Below are 14,825 nucleotides of genomic sequence, written 5' to 3'. Positions count from 1 at the left end.
CAATTTGATCTCTGGTTCCTCTGCTTTTTCTAAAACCAGCTTGAACATCTGGAAGTTCATGGTTCACGTATTGCTGAAGCCTGGCTTGGAGAATTTTGAGCATTACTTTGTTAGCGTGTGAGATGAGTGCAATTGCGTGGTAGTTTGAACATTCCTTGGCATTGCCTTTGGGATTAGAAGGAAAACTGATCTTTTCTAGTTCTGTGGCCACTGCTGAGTTTTCCAAATTTGCTGACATATTGAGTGTAGCACTTTCACAGCATCATCTTTCAGGATTTGAAATAGCTCAACTGGAATTCCATCACCTCCACTAGCTTTGTTCATAGTGATGCTTTCTAAGGCCCACTTGACCTCACATTCCAGAATCTTTGGCTCTAGGTGAGTGATCACACCATTGTGATTATCTGGGTCATGAAGGTCTTTTTGTACAGTTCTTTGTGTGTATTCTTGCCACCTCTTCTTAATATCTTCTGCTTCTTGTTAGGTCCATACCATTTCTGTCCCTTATTAAGCCCATCTTTGCAAGAAATGTTCCCTTGGTATCTCTTATTTTCTTAAGGAGATCTCTAGTCTTTCCTATTCTATTGTTTTCCTTTATTTCTTTGCATTGATCACTGAGGAAGGCTTTCTTATCTCTCCTTGCTATTCTTTGGAACTCTGCATTCAAATGGGTATATCTTTCCTTTTCTCCTTTGCTTTTGGCTTCTCTTCTTTTCACAGCTATTTGTAAGGCCTCCTCAGACAGCCATTTTGCTTTTTTGCATTTCTTTTTCTTGGGGATGGTCTTTATCCCTGTCTCCTGTGCAATGTCACTATGAACCTCTGTTCATAGTTCATTAGGCACTCTGTCTATCAGATCTAATCCCTTAAATCTATTTCTCACTTCCACTGTATAATCCTAAGGGATTTGATTAGGTCATACCTGAATGGTTTAGTGGTTTTCCCTACTTTCTTCAATTTAAGTCTGAATTTGGCAATAAGGAGTTCATGATCTGAGCCACAATCAGCTCCCGGTCTTGTTTTTCCTGACTGTATAGAGCTTCTCCATCTTTGGCTGCAAAGAATATAGTCAGTCTGATTTCGGTGTTGGCCATCTGGTGATGTCCATGTGTAGAGTCTTCTCTTGTGTTGTTGGAAGAGGGTGTTTGCTATGACCAGTGTGTTCTCTTGGCAGAACTCTATTAGTCTTTGCCCTGCTTCATTCTGTACTCCCAGGCCAAATTTGCCTGTTACTCCAGCTGTTTCTTAACTTCCTACTTTTGCATTCCAGTCCCCTATAATGAAAAGGACATCTTTTTGGGGTGTTAGTTCTAAAAGGTCTTGTAAGTCTTCATAGAACCCTTCAACTTCAGCTTCTACAGCATTACTGGTTGGGGCATAGTCTTGGGTTACCATGATATTGAATGGTTTGCCTTGGAAACGAACAGAGATCATTCTATCATTTTTGATAGTACATCCAAGTACTGCATTTCAGATTCATATTGACTATGATGACTACTCCATTTCTTCTAAGGGATTCTTGCACACAGTAGTAGATATAATCTGAGTTAAATTCACCCATTCCAGTCCATTTTAGTTCACTGATTCCTTAAATGTCAACATTCATCTTGCCATCTCCTGTTTGACCACTTCCAATTTGCCTTGATTCATGGACCTAACATTCCAGGTTCCTATGCAATATTGCTCTTTACAGCATCAGACCTTGCTTTAATCACCAGTCACACCCACAACTGGGTGTTGTTTTTGCTTTGTCTCCATCTCTTCATTCTTTCTGGAGTTATTCTACCGACCTGGGGAGTTCATCTTTCAGTGTTCTATCTTTTTGCATTTTCATACTGTTCATGGGGTTCTCAAGGGAAGAATACTGAAGTGGTTTGTCATTCCCTTCTCCAGTGGACCACATTTTGTCAGAACTCTCCACCATGACCCGTCCATTTTGGGTGGCCCTACACAGCATGGCTTAGTTTCATTGAGTTAGACAAGGCTGTGGTCCATGTGTTTAGATTGGTTAGTTTTCTCTGATTGTGGTTTCAGTCTGTCTGCCTTCTGATGCCCTTTCTCAGTGCCTACCATCTTACTAGGTTTCTCTTACCTTGGACATGGGATATCTCTTCACGCCTGCTCCTGCAAAGCACAGCAGCTGCTCCTTACTAGTCAGCTATTTGTTAATAGTACTAGTCACTACTTCTAGTTAATAGCTGTCTTTTTAACCCTAGATGGCAGCTGACATTTACTGAGTACTCAGAGTGCACAGGCAAGGTTCTAAGGATGCATCTGTCATTACCTCATAGAATTCTCTCAGGATCTAGGGCACATAGTGATTTATAATTTTTCTGAGGCATGGATTTATCTGGCCAAGCAATACACCTGAATTGGAGAGGATGAGACAGGAACCAAAAATTGAGTCAAGACATCACCATCCAGACAAGTGCTGATCATAAACTGAAATGTAGGCAAAAGCAGTGGGCATGGGAAGGAGAAAACAGATTCCAGAGGCATTCTGCTTCTGTACTGAAGCCTAACTCATATGTTGACAAAACTTCCCTTCTGTCTCTGATTCCCCCTCCCTGTGATTAGTGTGCTGCCTTTGCATGAGTTGAGGCATTTAATAATTAGAATTAATGGGGGATCGGGATTGGGAATACATGTAAATCCATGGCTGATTCATATCAATGTATGACAAAACCCACTGGAAAAAAAAAAATAATAATAAAAATAAATTAAAAAAGAAAAAAAAATAATTAGAATTAATGAAAGGCGTCAGTATTGGCAGTACTGTCAATCAGACTTTTCCACTTACCCACAGAAGCATGGGCAGTGCTGTGTAAACATCACTCACAGAAGTCTTTCATTCCTTGGATTAAGAGAGTAGTAACTTTCTTAAGTTCAAGAACAACAGATATATTGGGTTGGCCAAAAAGCTCATTCGGGTTTTTCATAAGCTGTTACAGAAAAATACAAACCAACTTTTTTGGCCAACCCAGTATATGTATTGAAAGTTTACCATTTAAAAGAACGATATACTAGTCACTTAGAAATAGCGGTGAATAGGAGAGAAGCAAAAGGCAAAGGAGAAAAGGAAAGATATACTCATTTGAACGCAGAGTTCCAAAGAATAGCACGAAGATGTAAGAAAGGCTTTGTCAACAATCAATGCAAAGAAATAGAGGAAAACAATAGAATGGGAAAGACTAGAGATCTTTTAAAGAAAATTAGAGATACCAAGGGAGCATTTCATGCAAAGATGGGCACAATAGTATGGACCTAAAATAAGCAGAAGATATTAAGAAGAGGTGGCAAGAATACAGAGAAGAACTGTACAAAAAAAAAAAAGATCTTCATGACCCAGATAATCACAACGGTGTGATCACTCAGGTAGAGCCACACATCCTGGCATGCGAAGTGAAGTGGGCCTTAGGAAGCATCACTACGAGCAAAGCTAGTGGAGTTCCAGTTGAGCTATTTCAAATCCTAAAAGACGATGCTGTGAAAGTGCTACACTCAATATGCCAGCAAATTTTAAAACTCAGCAGTGGTCACAGGACCGGAAAAAGTCAGTTTTCCTTCCAATCCCAGAGAAAGGCAATGCCAAAGATTGCTCAAACTACTATTCTAATGCAAAGAATGCTCACAATTGCACTCATCTCACATGCTTAGAAAGTAATGCTCAAAATTCTCCAAGCCAGGCTTCAACAGTACATGAACAGTGAACTTCCAGATGTTCAAACTGCTTTTAGAAAAGGCAGATGAACCAGAGATCAAATTGCCAACATCTGTTGGATTATCAAAAAAGCAAGAGAGTTCCAGAAAAACATCTATTTCTGCTTTATTGACTATGCCAAAGTCTTTGACTGTGTGGACCACAACTGTGGAAAATTCTGAAAGAGATGGGAATACCAGACCACCTGACCTGCCTCTTGAGAAATCTGTATGCAGGTCAGGAAGCAACAGTTAGAACTGGACATGGAACAACAGACTGGTTCCAAATCAGGAAAGGAGTATGTCAAGGCTGTATACTGTCACCCTGCTTATTTAACTTCTATGCAGAGTACATCATGAGAAACACTGGGCTGAAGGAAGCACAAGCTGAAATCAAGATTGCCGGGAGAAATATATCAATAACCTCAGATATGCAGATGACACCACCCTCATGGCAGAAAGTGAAGAAGAGCTAAAGAGCCTCTTGATGAAAGTGAAAGAGGAGAGTGAAAAAGTTGGCTTAAAGCTCAACATTCAGAAAACTAAGATCATGGCATCCGGTCCCATCACTTCATGGCAAATAGATGGGAAAACAGTGGAAACGGTGACAGACTATTTTGGGGGGCTCCAAATACACTGCAGATGGTGACTGCAGCCATGAAATTAAAAGACACTTGCTCCTTGGAAGGAAAGTTATGACCAACCTAGACAGCATATTAAAAAGCAGAGACATTACTTTGCCAACAAAGGTCCATCTATTCAAAGCTGTGCTTTTTCCAGTAGTAATGTATGGATGTGATATTTGAACTATAAAGTAAGCTGAGCATTGAAGAATTGATGCTTTTGATCTGTGGTGTTGGAGAAGACTCTTGAGAGTCCCTTGGACTGCAAGGAGATCCAACCAGTCCGTCCTGAAGGAAATCAGTCCTGGGTGTTCATTGGAAGGACTGATGTTGAAGCTAAAACTCCAATACTTTGGCCACCTGATGTGAAGAACTGACTCATTTGAAAAGACGCTGATTATGGGAAAGATTGAAGGCAGGATGAGAAGGGGATAACAGAGGATGAGATGATTGGATGGTATCACTGACTCAATGGACCTGAGTTTGAGTAAACTCCAGGAGTTGGTGATGGACAGGGAGGCCTGGTGTGCTGCAGTCCATGGCGTCTCAAAGAGTCAGACAGGATTGAGCAACTGAACTGTACTGAAGTGAACTGATATTAGTCACTGTGGGAGTCTCAAAAGTGGCTAAAAATCAGTTTGGAAGTACACCTGAACAAAGTGTGGAAATTTAATTAGAAAGAGGAGGTGACTAGGTGTTAGCTGGTGTCAGTAATTTGTATAATGAATCCTGGATTCATTCCTAGTAAACATATTTGTCATTTTCTCAGGAAATGGCATTTAAAGATTTTAGGAAAGCCCTGAAACTCTCATCTGAGATATGTAAAATTCCATCCATGTACTATTGAGGAGAACCAGTTTTGCCATCTTTTAAAGAGTCATTAGAGTAAGATTTGTGAACCCTGAGTATCTTCTCTCTTCTCATGGAGGAATTCAGTGTTTTATTTATTCTGTTTGCCATAAGGTGCAAAGAATTCTTCTTCAGAACATGTAGATCTTTCAGTTAATACTGACTGGCATTGATCATTCTTTAAAATAACATAAAGTATTCATATATACTTCCAAGCTGGAATGTGTAAGTAATGCTTGGAAGTCTGATGCAGAATCCCTTCACAGATAATAGTCATTCTAAAGAGAGATATTAGCACTCCAGTATGAAATACAAGTGAGATTCATACTCTATTTTGAGTGTGTCAATGTATTTTCACTCCTGGGGACTGAGTCTTCCCACAAATTTCAAAGAATGACCTAGGACCTTTTGTTGCCCACTTGAGCTAGTAATATAAGTCCTAACCCAATGGGGTTTGATTTTTCTCTCTAGTTAATTGATTAGAGCCAGATTCTCAAAGCCCACATTTCTTAGAGTAGATTCTACTAAGTTCTGAGTTGGCCATTCTTCTTTTAATCAAAGCAAAAGAGGACATCTGCATTTTTGTTATATTCATTTCAAAGTGTTATACTATTAGATTCAGAATCACCCTGAATAATTAGCAGTAGTAGAATCTGTCTCTCCATTTCCAAAAAGCTGTCCCTGCCAGTATAAGGGCCTATTTCTACAATGGTGGTATACCATATGAATATATAAACATTGGGATCCTGAATGTCCAGATTACTTAGGACCAGGAGTCATCATGGCAGGAAGATTTGGTCATCTGGAGCTCTCAGACCCGTGGAAGCTTCCCAGCCTGTCCTGATTCTGCTCTCTTGCCCACTGCCTCCTCAGTTGTCCCCATAACACCCACACATACAGAGTCTTGAACACCTTTTGCACCAGTTCTGCCTATGTTCTGCCTTTGTTGTTCTTTCAGGGTGTTCTTCCATTTCCTCAATGAGCTTTATTAACCAGGAGATGTGGATGAGTGGGAGCAGGAAGTCTAAGGTCTCTCTCTGTCTCTTGCATGGCGTGTATGTGTGTGTGTGAGAGAGAGAGAGACAGAGTGAGTGACTTAAACCTACAAAGCTGCATACTTTCACACAGCCATCCAGCCATGCCAACCTGGGCCCCTGGAGCTAGTGCATTGTCTACAGGAAATGTGCAGCTTTGGGTAACTAACTTTTAGAGTTAGGCCATTCTTTTTTTGAATTTATTTTTAATTGAGGATAGTTGCTTTGTAATATTGTGTTGGCTTCTGCCAATGAAAATCAAAACTACAATGGGGTGACTGGTCAGAATGGCTATCTTCAAAAAAAAAAAAAAATCTACAAACAATAAAAGCTGGAGAGGGTGTGGAGAGAAGGGAACCCTCTTGCACTGTTGTTGGAAATGTACATTGATGCAACCACTAGGGAGAACAATATGGAGATTTCTTTAAAAATTAGGAATAAAACTACCATATGACCCAGCAATCCCACTACCCTGAGAAACCCATAATTGAAAAAGGCCATTTTTATTTTCCATAGCTCTTTTCTTTGTGGAAATGGTGAGGCTTTGGACTAGTAAATTATCTAAGTATGTAAAGATTTGGGAAGCCTTTGCAAGTATTTTCTCTCATAATTATTTAAAACTTAGAACTCTGAAAAATTGGGGGGAATATGCCAAAGAATACTTGATTTGAAATAAATAGAAACCATACGCTTAAAGCACTGTATGTAGTCAAGGTGAAGTGTCCATGTTTGCTATAGATCTGTTCTCATTTTTCTTAAGGGAATTTTAATCCAAACGTTTTATTATCGTTGGCAAGATCTAGATTCTGAATCTACCCTCAGTGCTTTGTTTTGTTCAGTCTCAGCTTTTGGATCAAAATAACCACTTATTATTTTGCCAGAAATTCAGCATTAACACTAATGTATTTCTTGACAATTGCACAATAGTGTCGGCTATCATGAGAATTACTTTGCTTAAAGTAAGTATATTAAAATGCAGACACACAACATGCACACAGTATATATTTATATGTTTTCAAGCTAAAAGATGGCTTATGGAAAAATGTGAAGTCCAGTTATTTGTGTATTTTAAGAAAAAAGCTTAAGCCAAGAACATGAATCTTAATTTGTTTTCCATTGCCAAGAGCCAAGATGGGGGAATACTTTAAGTAATGGATAATTTACCCTTACCCTCAAATTAGCAAATATATGGGTCTTAAGAGTAACATATTATAAGCACTGTGTATGCATATTTATGTGGAAATGTAACATGTGTACACTAAGAGTGAATTTGGGAGGAAATGTTTAAAATGTCCTCCAACAGATTATCAAGTTATTTTCTCCAATTTTAATTACTTCTCCACAGGGAAGTACAGTGGGAAGGTATTTGTATTTTCTTAGAGCAGAAAGTATTAGAATGTTGGTAGAATTTCCTGTTTTAAGCAAGAATGAAGGAGAACTATGAGCCATTTGCTTCCTGAATGGCTGCATTCCAGCTGTGCAGACTGATCACAGCACATCTGCCAATCAGAACAGGCCCTGGAGGGAACCTTGGAGGCTGAGTCTTGTTTACATGCATCGTGACTCTGTTTCTCCCCTCCTCCTGTGTGTTGTATGACTAGGAAGATGTGTAGGGGAATTCGCTATTACGTGCCTAAATGAACTGTATGAAAACTAAGACACCAGCCACAGCAAATTGTATTACGGGCAGACTTAGCTCATCTTAGTTACAGGTAAGAGCTATTACTTTGTTATGAGGATAGCTGATGTGCATCTAGTTTCTGGCTTTACTTTGAGACAGTATGCTTTACTTTTGTTAGCAAAACTAACAGGCTAAAAGCTGAAGAGGAACAGTAAAAAATGGTTTAACATGTGCGCTGTATTCCTGACTTTAAATTTTATAGTACTCAACAAATGAAAAACTAGATTTTTATTTAGAGGAGGGGTAAACTAAGTTAAATTAAAAGTTTTAAAAGTGGCAGTAACACTAAGTCACTGTGTAGAGAAATTGGAACCAGAAATGGATTAACCTCATGTGTTTGGGAGAGCCTTAGCTAAACAAATATGTTTTATTGTGGGTCTTTCTCCTTGTCAGCGTTTCAGAGGACAGTATCTTCCTGTGTGCTAACTCCTTGGTTTAAAAAGACATTTCTTTTTTATTAAGTACCCATTCAGAAAGAATTTGTATTTAACTATGTAAATCTGATTCATTTTCTTTCATAATTTTCTCATAAAATTTCTTCAGAATTTTTAGAGAATGTTTTCATTATCTTTATGCTGCTGCATCAGCAGTAAAATTAAGGGGGGAAGAAAGGATTCCAGTCTAATCTGTGTTTAGCCACTAAATCGTATCATGTTAGTGTTAATTCAGAAGATAGTTTCGAAAACTATCTTTTGATAATCTTGCATAGGATTTTTAAAAGTCATTCTATAAGATTTTATTGTGGTTTTACCCGTTGCTTACTTTCTTCTTCTTTTTTTTTTTTTACCCATTGCTTTCTGTTGTTAGTTTTTCATTAACACTGCTATCTTGCTACTTCATTTATTTTTAAGCATGTACTGAAGGAAAAATCATTAGTCAAAAAAAAAAAAAGGACAACCTGTGGGTTTTGTGGTTCTTTCTCTTATATATAATAGTCTTCAGGTTGATGAAGCACATTTTAGAGTAGTATGTAGAGGCACTTTTAAAAACGTCTAGCAGCTAGGCTTTGGCCTCTTATTCTGTAGCAGGATTTCTCCATTTTAACACTGTTGACATTTTTGGTGAGATTATTCTTTGTCGTAGTGGTTAGTAGCATCCCTGGTCTCTGCCCGCCAGACGCCAGTATCTCCTTCCACCTGAACTGTGACAACCACAGACTATTTCCTGGCATTGCCAGGTGTCCCCTTGGGGAGGAGGAGCAGAATCGCCCTTGGTCGAGAACCACTGCCCTGTAGCCCTTTAGACCCAATTTTCTGTGAAACATGGAAATCCAACTTCTGAAAAGTTCTGGGTGATAGAGAGTTAAGGAGGAGGCTGTTCTGGTCTCAGTGTATTTGCAGATGTAGCTGACTGCTCATTTCTTTCCCCTCCCCATCCTGTTAGAAGCTTTTGCCAACCATGATTCATGGAATGATTTTTTTGAGCTGAGTAATTTGTGGCTTTTCAGTTTCCTTACTTTCTTTCCTTAGCTAAACTTGTTTTGGTTTTAGCAAAGTGTTTAAAACAGCAAAGATCTTTGAAAATGAAATAATACATGTAATGATATATTTTCTAAGTAGATGATTTTTAACAAACTGTAAAAACTTTATATGCCTGTCCTTCTTTGTATCTTTCATAACTCCTCTGTCAGACAAATCCTCTCAACTCTGAAGGAGAGCCTTATGTAGGGGAAGACACAGCAACCTTTGAACAGTCCTTTGTGAAATCTGATGGTATGGCAGCTGGTATTTAAGAACTTCTTTTCTAAGACTTCTAAAGAGCATTTTTAAAATGTAACTGTCTTCTTTCTTTACAGATCGAAACGAACGAAATAAACCAGAGCATCGTTCTTCAAGGTATGAATTTATAGTTATAGTATTTAATAACTCTGTATATAGCTTCTCTTTTAGGAAATATTATTTGGAAGAAGTGCAAACACTGTATATTTGAATCTTCCATGGCCCTCAGGCTTCACAAGGGAAATACTGTTCATTCTCAGAACAAACATTCTTTAAAAAGTATTGAGTACCTGGAAGACATGTTTTATTTTGAGAATTTGTGTCAGTGACAGGTATATTTTTACAGAAAATTATTTTATCCCTGTTTATTTTCTTTTGTGGTTTATTTCCCTCTACTTTCTTTAATTGGTATTTTTATAAATGTGTACTGCTTTTTTTTTTTTTTTCTAATTATGTATAAAGCTAGCATGGGCTTATAGAAATTTAAAAATTATTTTTTAAAGTGGAAATCATTTAAAAAAACAATGTCTTTCATCAACTGGAAATGGCAGGCTACTGCTAAAAATTTGATGTAATTAATTCTTCCTAGAGCTTATCAATATATATATATATATTCCAGTTGAATTCTTTAAGTTGTCACTAGATATTTTTGAATGGCCAGGAAGATTCTATCCCTTCAGCCTCTTTATTCATGCTGAGAAGTGTGTCTTATGAGATCTTCACCAACACTGAAGAGTGTTTTTTGAAATCCTTGTATACATATGGGATGGTGGTAGCTCAGATGATAAAGAATCTGCCTGCAATGTGGGAGACCCGGGTTTAATCTCTGGGTTGGGAAAATCCCCTGGAGAATGGAATGGAAACCCACTCCAGTATTCTTTCCTGGAGAATCCCAGGGACAGAGAGGCCTGGGGGGCTACAGTCCCTGGGATCACAAGGAGTTGGACATAACTGAGCAACTAACACTTGTCAAACTTATATGTGGAAAATTGTCTAACTTCCACTCTCTAGGCAAGAATGACAGATCTTTTTTTATTTTTTTAACCTAGTTCTGTGAAGGATTGTAACTTTTTAATATAATTTTCACCTTATTCCACATTTCATCACTTTTTCTTTGCATTTTATATTGTGATAGTGTTATTAGTCGCTTAGTCGTGTCTGACTCTTTGAGACCCCTTGGATTGTAACCCACCAGACTCCTCTGTCCATGGAATTCTCCAGGCAAAAATACTGGAGTGGGTTGCCATTTCCTTCTCCAGGGGGTCTTCCCAAGCCAGGGGTCGAACCCAGATCTCCTGCAGTGCAGACAGAGTCTTTACCATCTGAAGCACCAGGGAAGCTCCAGTACATTTTGCAGAGATTGTCAATCAGAGTAAGTTACTGAGATCTAATCTGGGAGGAAAATACAGCTAAGTACTTGGGATGTGAGGTGTTTTTTTGGGGAAGGAGTATAATTCACATACATTAAAATTTACTCTTTTTGGTGTATGATTCTATGAGTTTTGACAAACATGTACAGTTAGATAGCCATAATCACAGAAAAGTATGTAAGTGATTTTTTTAATACTTAAAAAATAATAGAAAAAAAGAATGTAAGAGGACTTTGACAGCATGCTTGACTGTGAGTGACATAAAGTTGAAAGGGTAAAAAATACTTAGGATGATAAAATCAGGATCCTGACATACTGAAGGTTTGATTGAATTAAGCAATATGAGTTTTAATTGGAACAAATGTAAATCCTTACCCCTATGGCTAAAAGATCAATGGAGCTTGAAGCAGTAGGGGAGAGGTGACTTAGCAATATTTTTGAAAAAACCTTGAGGATTTAATTCTTCATAAATTCATCATGAGGGGAGTTCCCTGGTGGCCTAGGGGTTAGGATTCTGGGCTTTCACTGCCATGGCCCAGGTTCAGTCCCTGATCGTGAACTGAAATCCCTCAAACTCCACAGCATAGCCAACAAGAACAAAATAAATAAATAAATCCATTCATTAAGAGTCAAAAATTTCATGTTGTTGCCTCCACCGCCCCCCAAAATGTCAGTATTGATTTAATTATGCTGAAAGACCTAGAATGTCCAGTATAAGAAAAGTGATAGCTCTAGACCACACTTTTGATATGCTATTCAATTCTGGGCCCACAAGGCTTTGAGAAATTGAAGTGTGCGTAGAACTGGCTTTGTCGATATTACTTGAGGTACTTAAAAGCAGAATCCTATGATCTACTCCAGAGATTCTCTATCAGTAGGTGTGGAGTGAGGAGATCATGGGAATCTGTATATTAAAGAAGTGGCGAGTGAGTCTGATGGAGAGCCAGGTTGGGAACCACTGGGATAGAAGACCACAGCTGAGTTGTTGGGAGAGGGAAAGTGAAAGAGAAGAGCTGGGTAGAAGTCAAAGCTAAGTCACAGGAAGACTTGTTTAAGGAATTGGGGAGAAGTTAGCCATGGTTTGGAAGTTTGGGAAGGGGTATAAGACAGAAATAACTGGATTCAAACACCTGAAGGGCTGTAGAAGAGACTAGCAAAATTTTTCTCATAATTGCTGTTCCCAGCATTAGCTCCCAATTGCTAGGAAGAACCAGGGAGCCTCGGAGGAATAGCTAATTCCAGATCCTGGGAAAGGGAAAGTCCGGGTAAGCCTGGACCCTACTGATAGGAAGGTAGGAAGTGCTCAACCATTGGGGTCATGTCAAAAAGGCCTAGGAGGCAGCTTCAAGAGGCTCCCATTGGCCAAATCGGGCAATTCGAGTAGCAAAAATTTTAAATGACAATAGATTCTAACAGTGATTTTTTTTAAATCCATGTAGAAGAAGAAATACTTAAGTTTTTAATTATAAAGGGAAAAATGTACCTTTGTCAATGAAGAGCTCTGGTAATCACATTGTTAATCAAGTGGCCAACTTATATACCTGTCACCATCTGTCTTGCTCTCGGGTGAGACAGCCTGACATTCTGTGACTCCAGCTGATGCTCTAGCAGTGCACACAGATGTCATTTATGTAATAGGAACCCTGGTCAAGAAAAGGTAATATGAAAAATACAAAAAAGCTAAAAAGATATTTTAGATTTTAAAAGACTATGGTTGTTGTTGTTTTTTTTTAATCTGGAATTCTGAAATCTAGATTTGAAAAAAAATGCTTTGGGGATAATTAAGAAAATTTAAATATGAACTTTATTTTAGGTTTTTTTTGTTAATATTTCTCTGATTAGGTGTATATAGGAAAGCTGTTATGTGGGAGAATGTCCTTGTTCTTAGGAGATGTAAGCAGAGGTATTAGAGGCGACACAGGCTTATGTTTACAGCATACTCTCAAATAATTCATGAACATTAAAAAACAGAGATATAACAGTAAATACAGGAAAATATTAATAGTTGGTGAATAGATGAAACGTATATATGGATGTTCACTGTACTATTCCTTTAGCTTTTCTGTAGACTTGAAATTTTCACAATAAGAAGTAGTCGAGGAGGGAATCTGGAGAAGGGATGGCAACCCACTCCAGGATTCTAGCGTGGAGAATCCCCATGGACAGAGGAACCTGGCGGGCCACAGTCCATGGGGTCACAGAGAGTCGGACATGACTGAGTGACTAAGCATACACAGTACAGTGGAGGGAATTGTTCTATATGTTCTGTGTTGTCCTGGGGGTAAAATATACATCTGTGGGTGCAAAGTTGAGAGAGTGGATTTCTGCACAGTGTGAGGAAGGATTTCCAGACATAGCAGGTCAAGGATGGAATGGCATCTGTGGGGGACACTGTCAAGGAAAAGCTGGACAAGCTAGTGGAGGGGATAAAATGGAGAAGTTTCATGCATAGCTAAATCATGATTCTAGACGGCTCCAGCCCGTGCTCATTCAATAGCCGATAATATTTGTTGAGAGACCCTAATCCAGGCTCAGGACACAACAGAAAACAAGGGAAGGTCTCCAGCTTTGTGGAGCACAGAGTGCCCATTGTTTGGGATTACATTCCCAATCGCTCACGTCAGGATCCAAGTCTTCCTAGTTCTACTTCAGGCAGCGCTTGTGGTGCTTGGCCTTCAACCTCTAATTTATACTTTCAGGCTCTCCAGGACTGTGAGACTGGTCTTGGTAACCCTAGCAATTAGCACATGCCTGGTTCACAGTAAGCACTTAATAAACAAATGTTGGAATAAACATCAGATGTAGTTCAAAGAGAGACAGGGAATGCCAATATTTTTCCTTGCTGACTGGAAAGAACCTGACCCTCAAAAGCTTGCCCATGAGTGCTGTTGAGTGCTTGTCACTACAGCAGCGAGGAGTACACCCTATAAGAAAGAAGCGTTTTCCAGGAAAGGCCAATGTCCTCTGTCTGAGGCGTCTGCTGAGACTGGCAGTGACTGGCTCTTCCCCTGCTGTCCTTAGTTGAGCAGGGCCACCCTGCCAGTCCACCAACCAGATTAATACCTGCTGCATCAACAGGGCAGAGGGGAGAAAATATAAACAAAAGTCACTTAATTTTGGTGTGCTTTTTGGTTCTCCTCAGGCCACTTGGCAGCAAGAACATGGGCTCAATGCCCAGCATGCATAAGAGAGATGCATTTCTTTGGTTTGTGTTTTTATAAGGCCAAATACTCCTATAGCTTTCACAGTGAGAGGTGAATAAATCTGGGACGGCTGCCTGTTCTTTCATTTCAGTGCTGAAATAAAAAGGAAAGTAAAACTTTTGTTAAGTTAAAGGAAAAGTTTTATTAGGTATAGGTCAACACTAAGACCCCAAGCTAAAAAAAGCATCACTTAAGCACTTCGGAGAGGCTTGCTGGGTGCTTTTTGATTGGTTTGTTTTGTAGAAGTCAGAAATATCTGAATTCTTGTCTTTTCCTTGTTAGTTTAAATATACCATTTCCCAAATTGATGTCCCGTGGAACTTTCTTTGTAGGATATTAATCAGTATGCAAAAAGTAAACAATTACTGCATGCAAAAAATTTGGAAATGGTGAGTTAACAAAATTAGACATATTTCTTTACTGAGGGTCTTTGATATACTGAAATGCATTATAAAGCTCCAAGTGAGAAACTTACTACAGAGGATTTTTTAAATTTGTCTGAATTTATAACTTCCTTTCCCAGACACAGGTACTAATAACATCTAGAAAAACGTACTATGGAATGGCAGTTGGGAAACTAATTGAGAGGGAAGTAGGAGCTAAAGATAATAAAGAAAGTTAAGCCCTGCAGTAATCAGTGCCAGCAAT

The 14,825-nt window shown here is 38.9% G+C and overlaps 1 protein-coding gene across 10 annotated transcripts in view; it reads left to right on the top strand.

The window, feature by feature from the left end:
• Positions 1-14,825, top strand: part of SH3D19 (SH3 domain containing 19) — a 211,782-nt gene that overhangs the window by 89,900 nt on the left and 107,057 nt on the right. For 5 of the 10 annotated variants that reach the window (XM_061142488.1, XM_061142491.1, XM_061142482.1 and 2 more), the window contains one exon: positions 9,682-9,721. Coding sequence is in view for 3 of the 10 variants with exons in the window: in XM_061142482.1 (XP_060998465.1) it covers positions 9,682-9,721 (40 nt within the window). In the remaining 7 variants the exon portion in view is untranslated. Of the gene's footprint in view, positions 1-7,749; positions 7,918-9,333; positions 9,599-9,681; positions 9,722-14,825 lie in introns of those variants that run through there. The other 5 variants (XM_061142484.1, XM_061142489.1, XM_061142485.1 and 2 more) reach the window with 5 other exon arrangements.

Source organism: Dama dama, chromosome 5 (assembly GCF_033118175.1).
Source record: "Dama dama isolate Ldn47 chromosome 5, ASM3311817v1, whole genome shotgun sequence".
Classification (NCBI taxonomy): domain Eukaryota; kingdom Metazoa; phylum Chordata; class Mammalia; order Artiodactyla; family Cervidae; genus Dama; species Dama dama.
The sequence above is the reverse complement of the archived record's forward strand: the minus strand, read 5'-3'. Positions and strand labels throughout refer to the sequence as shown.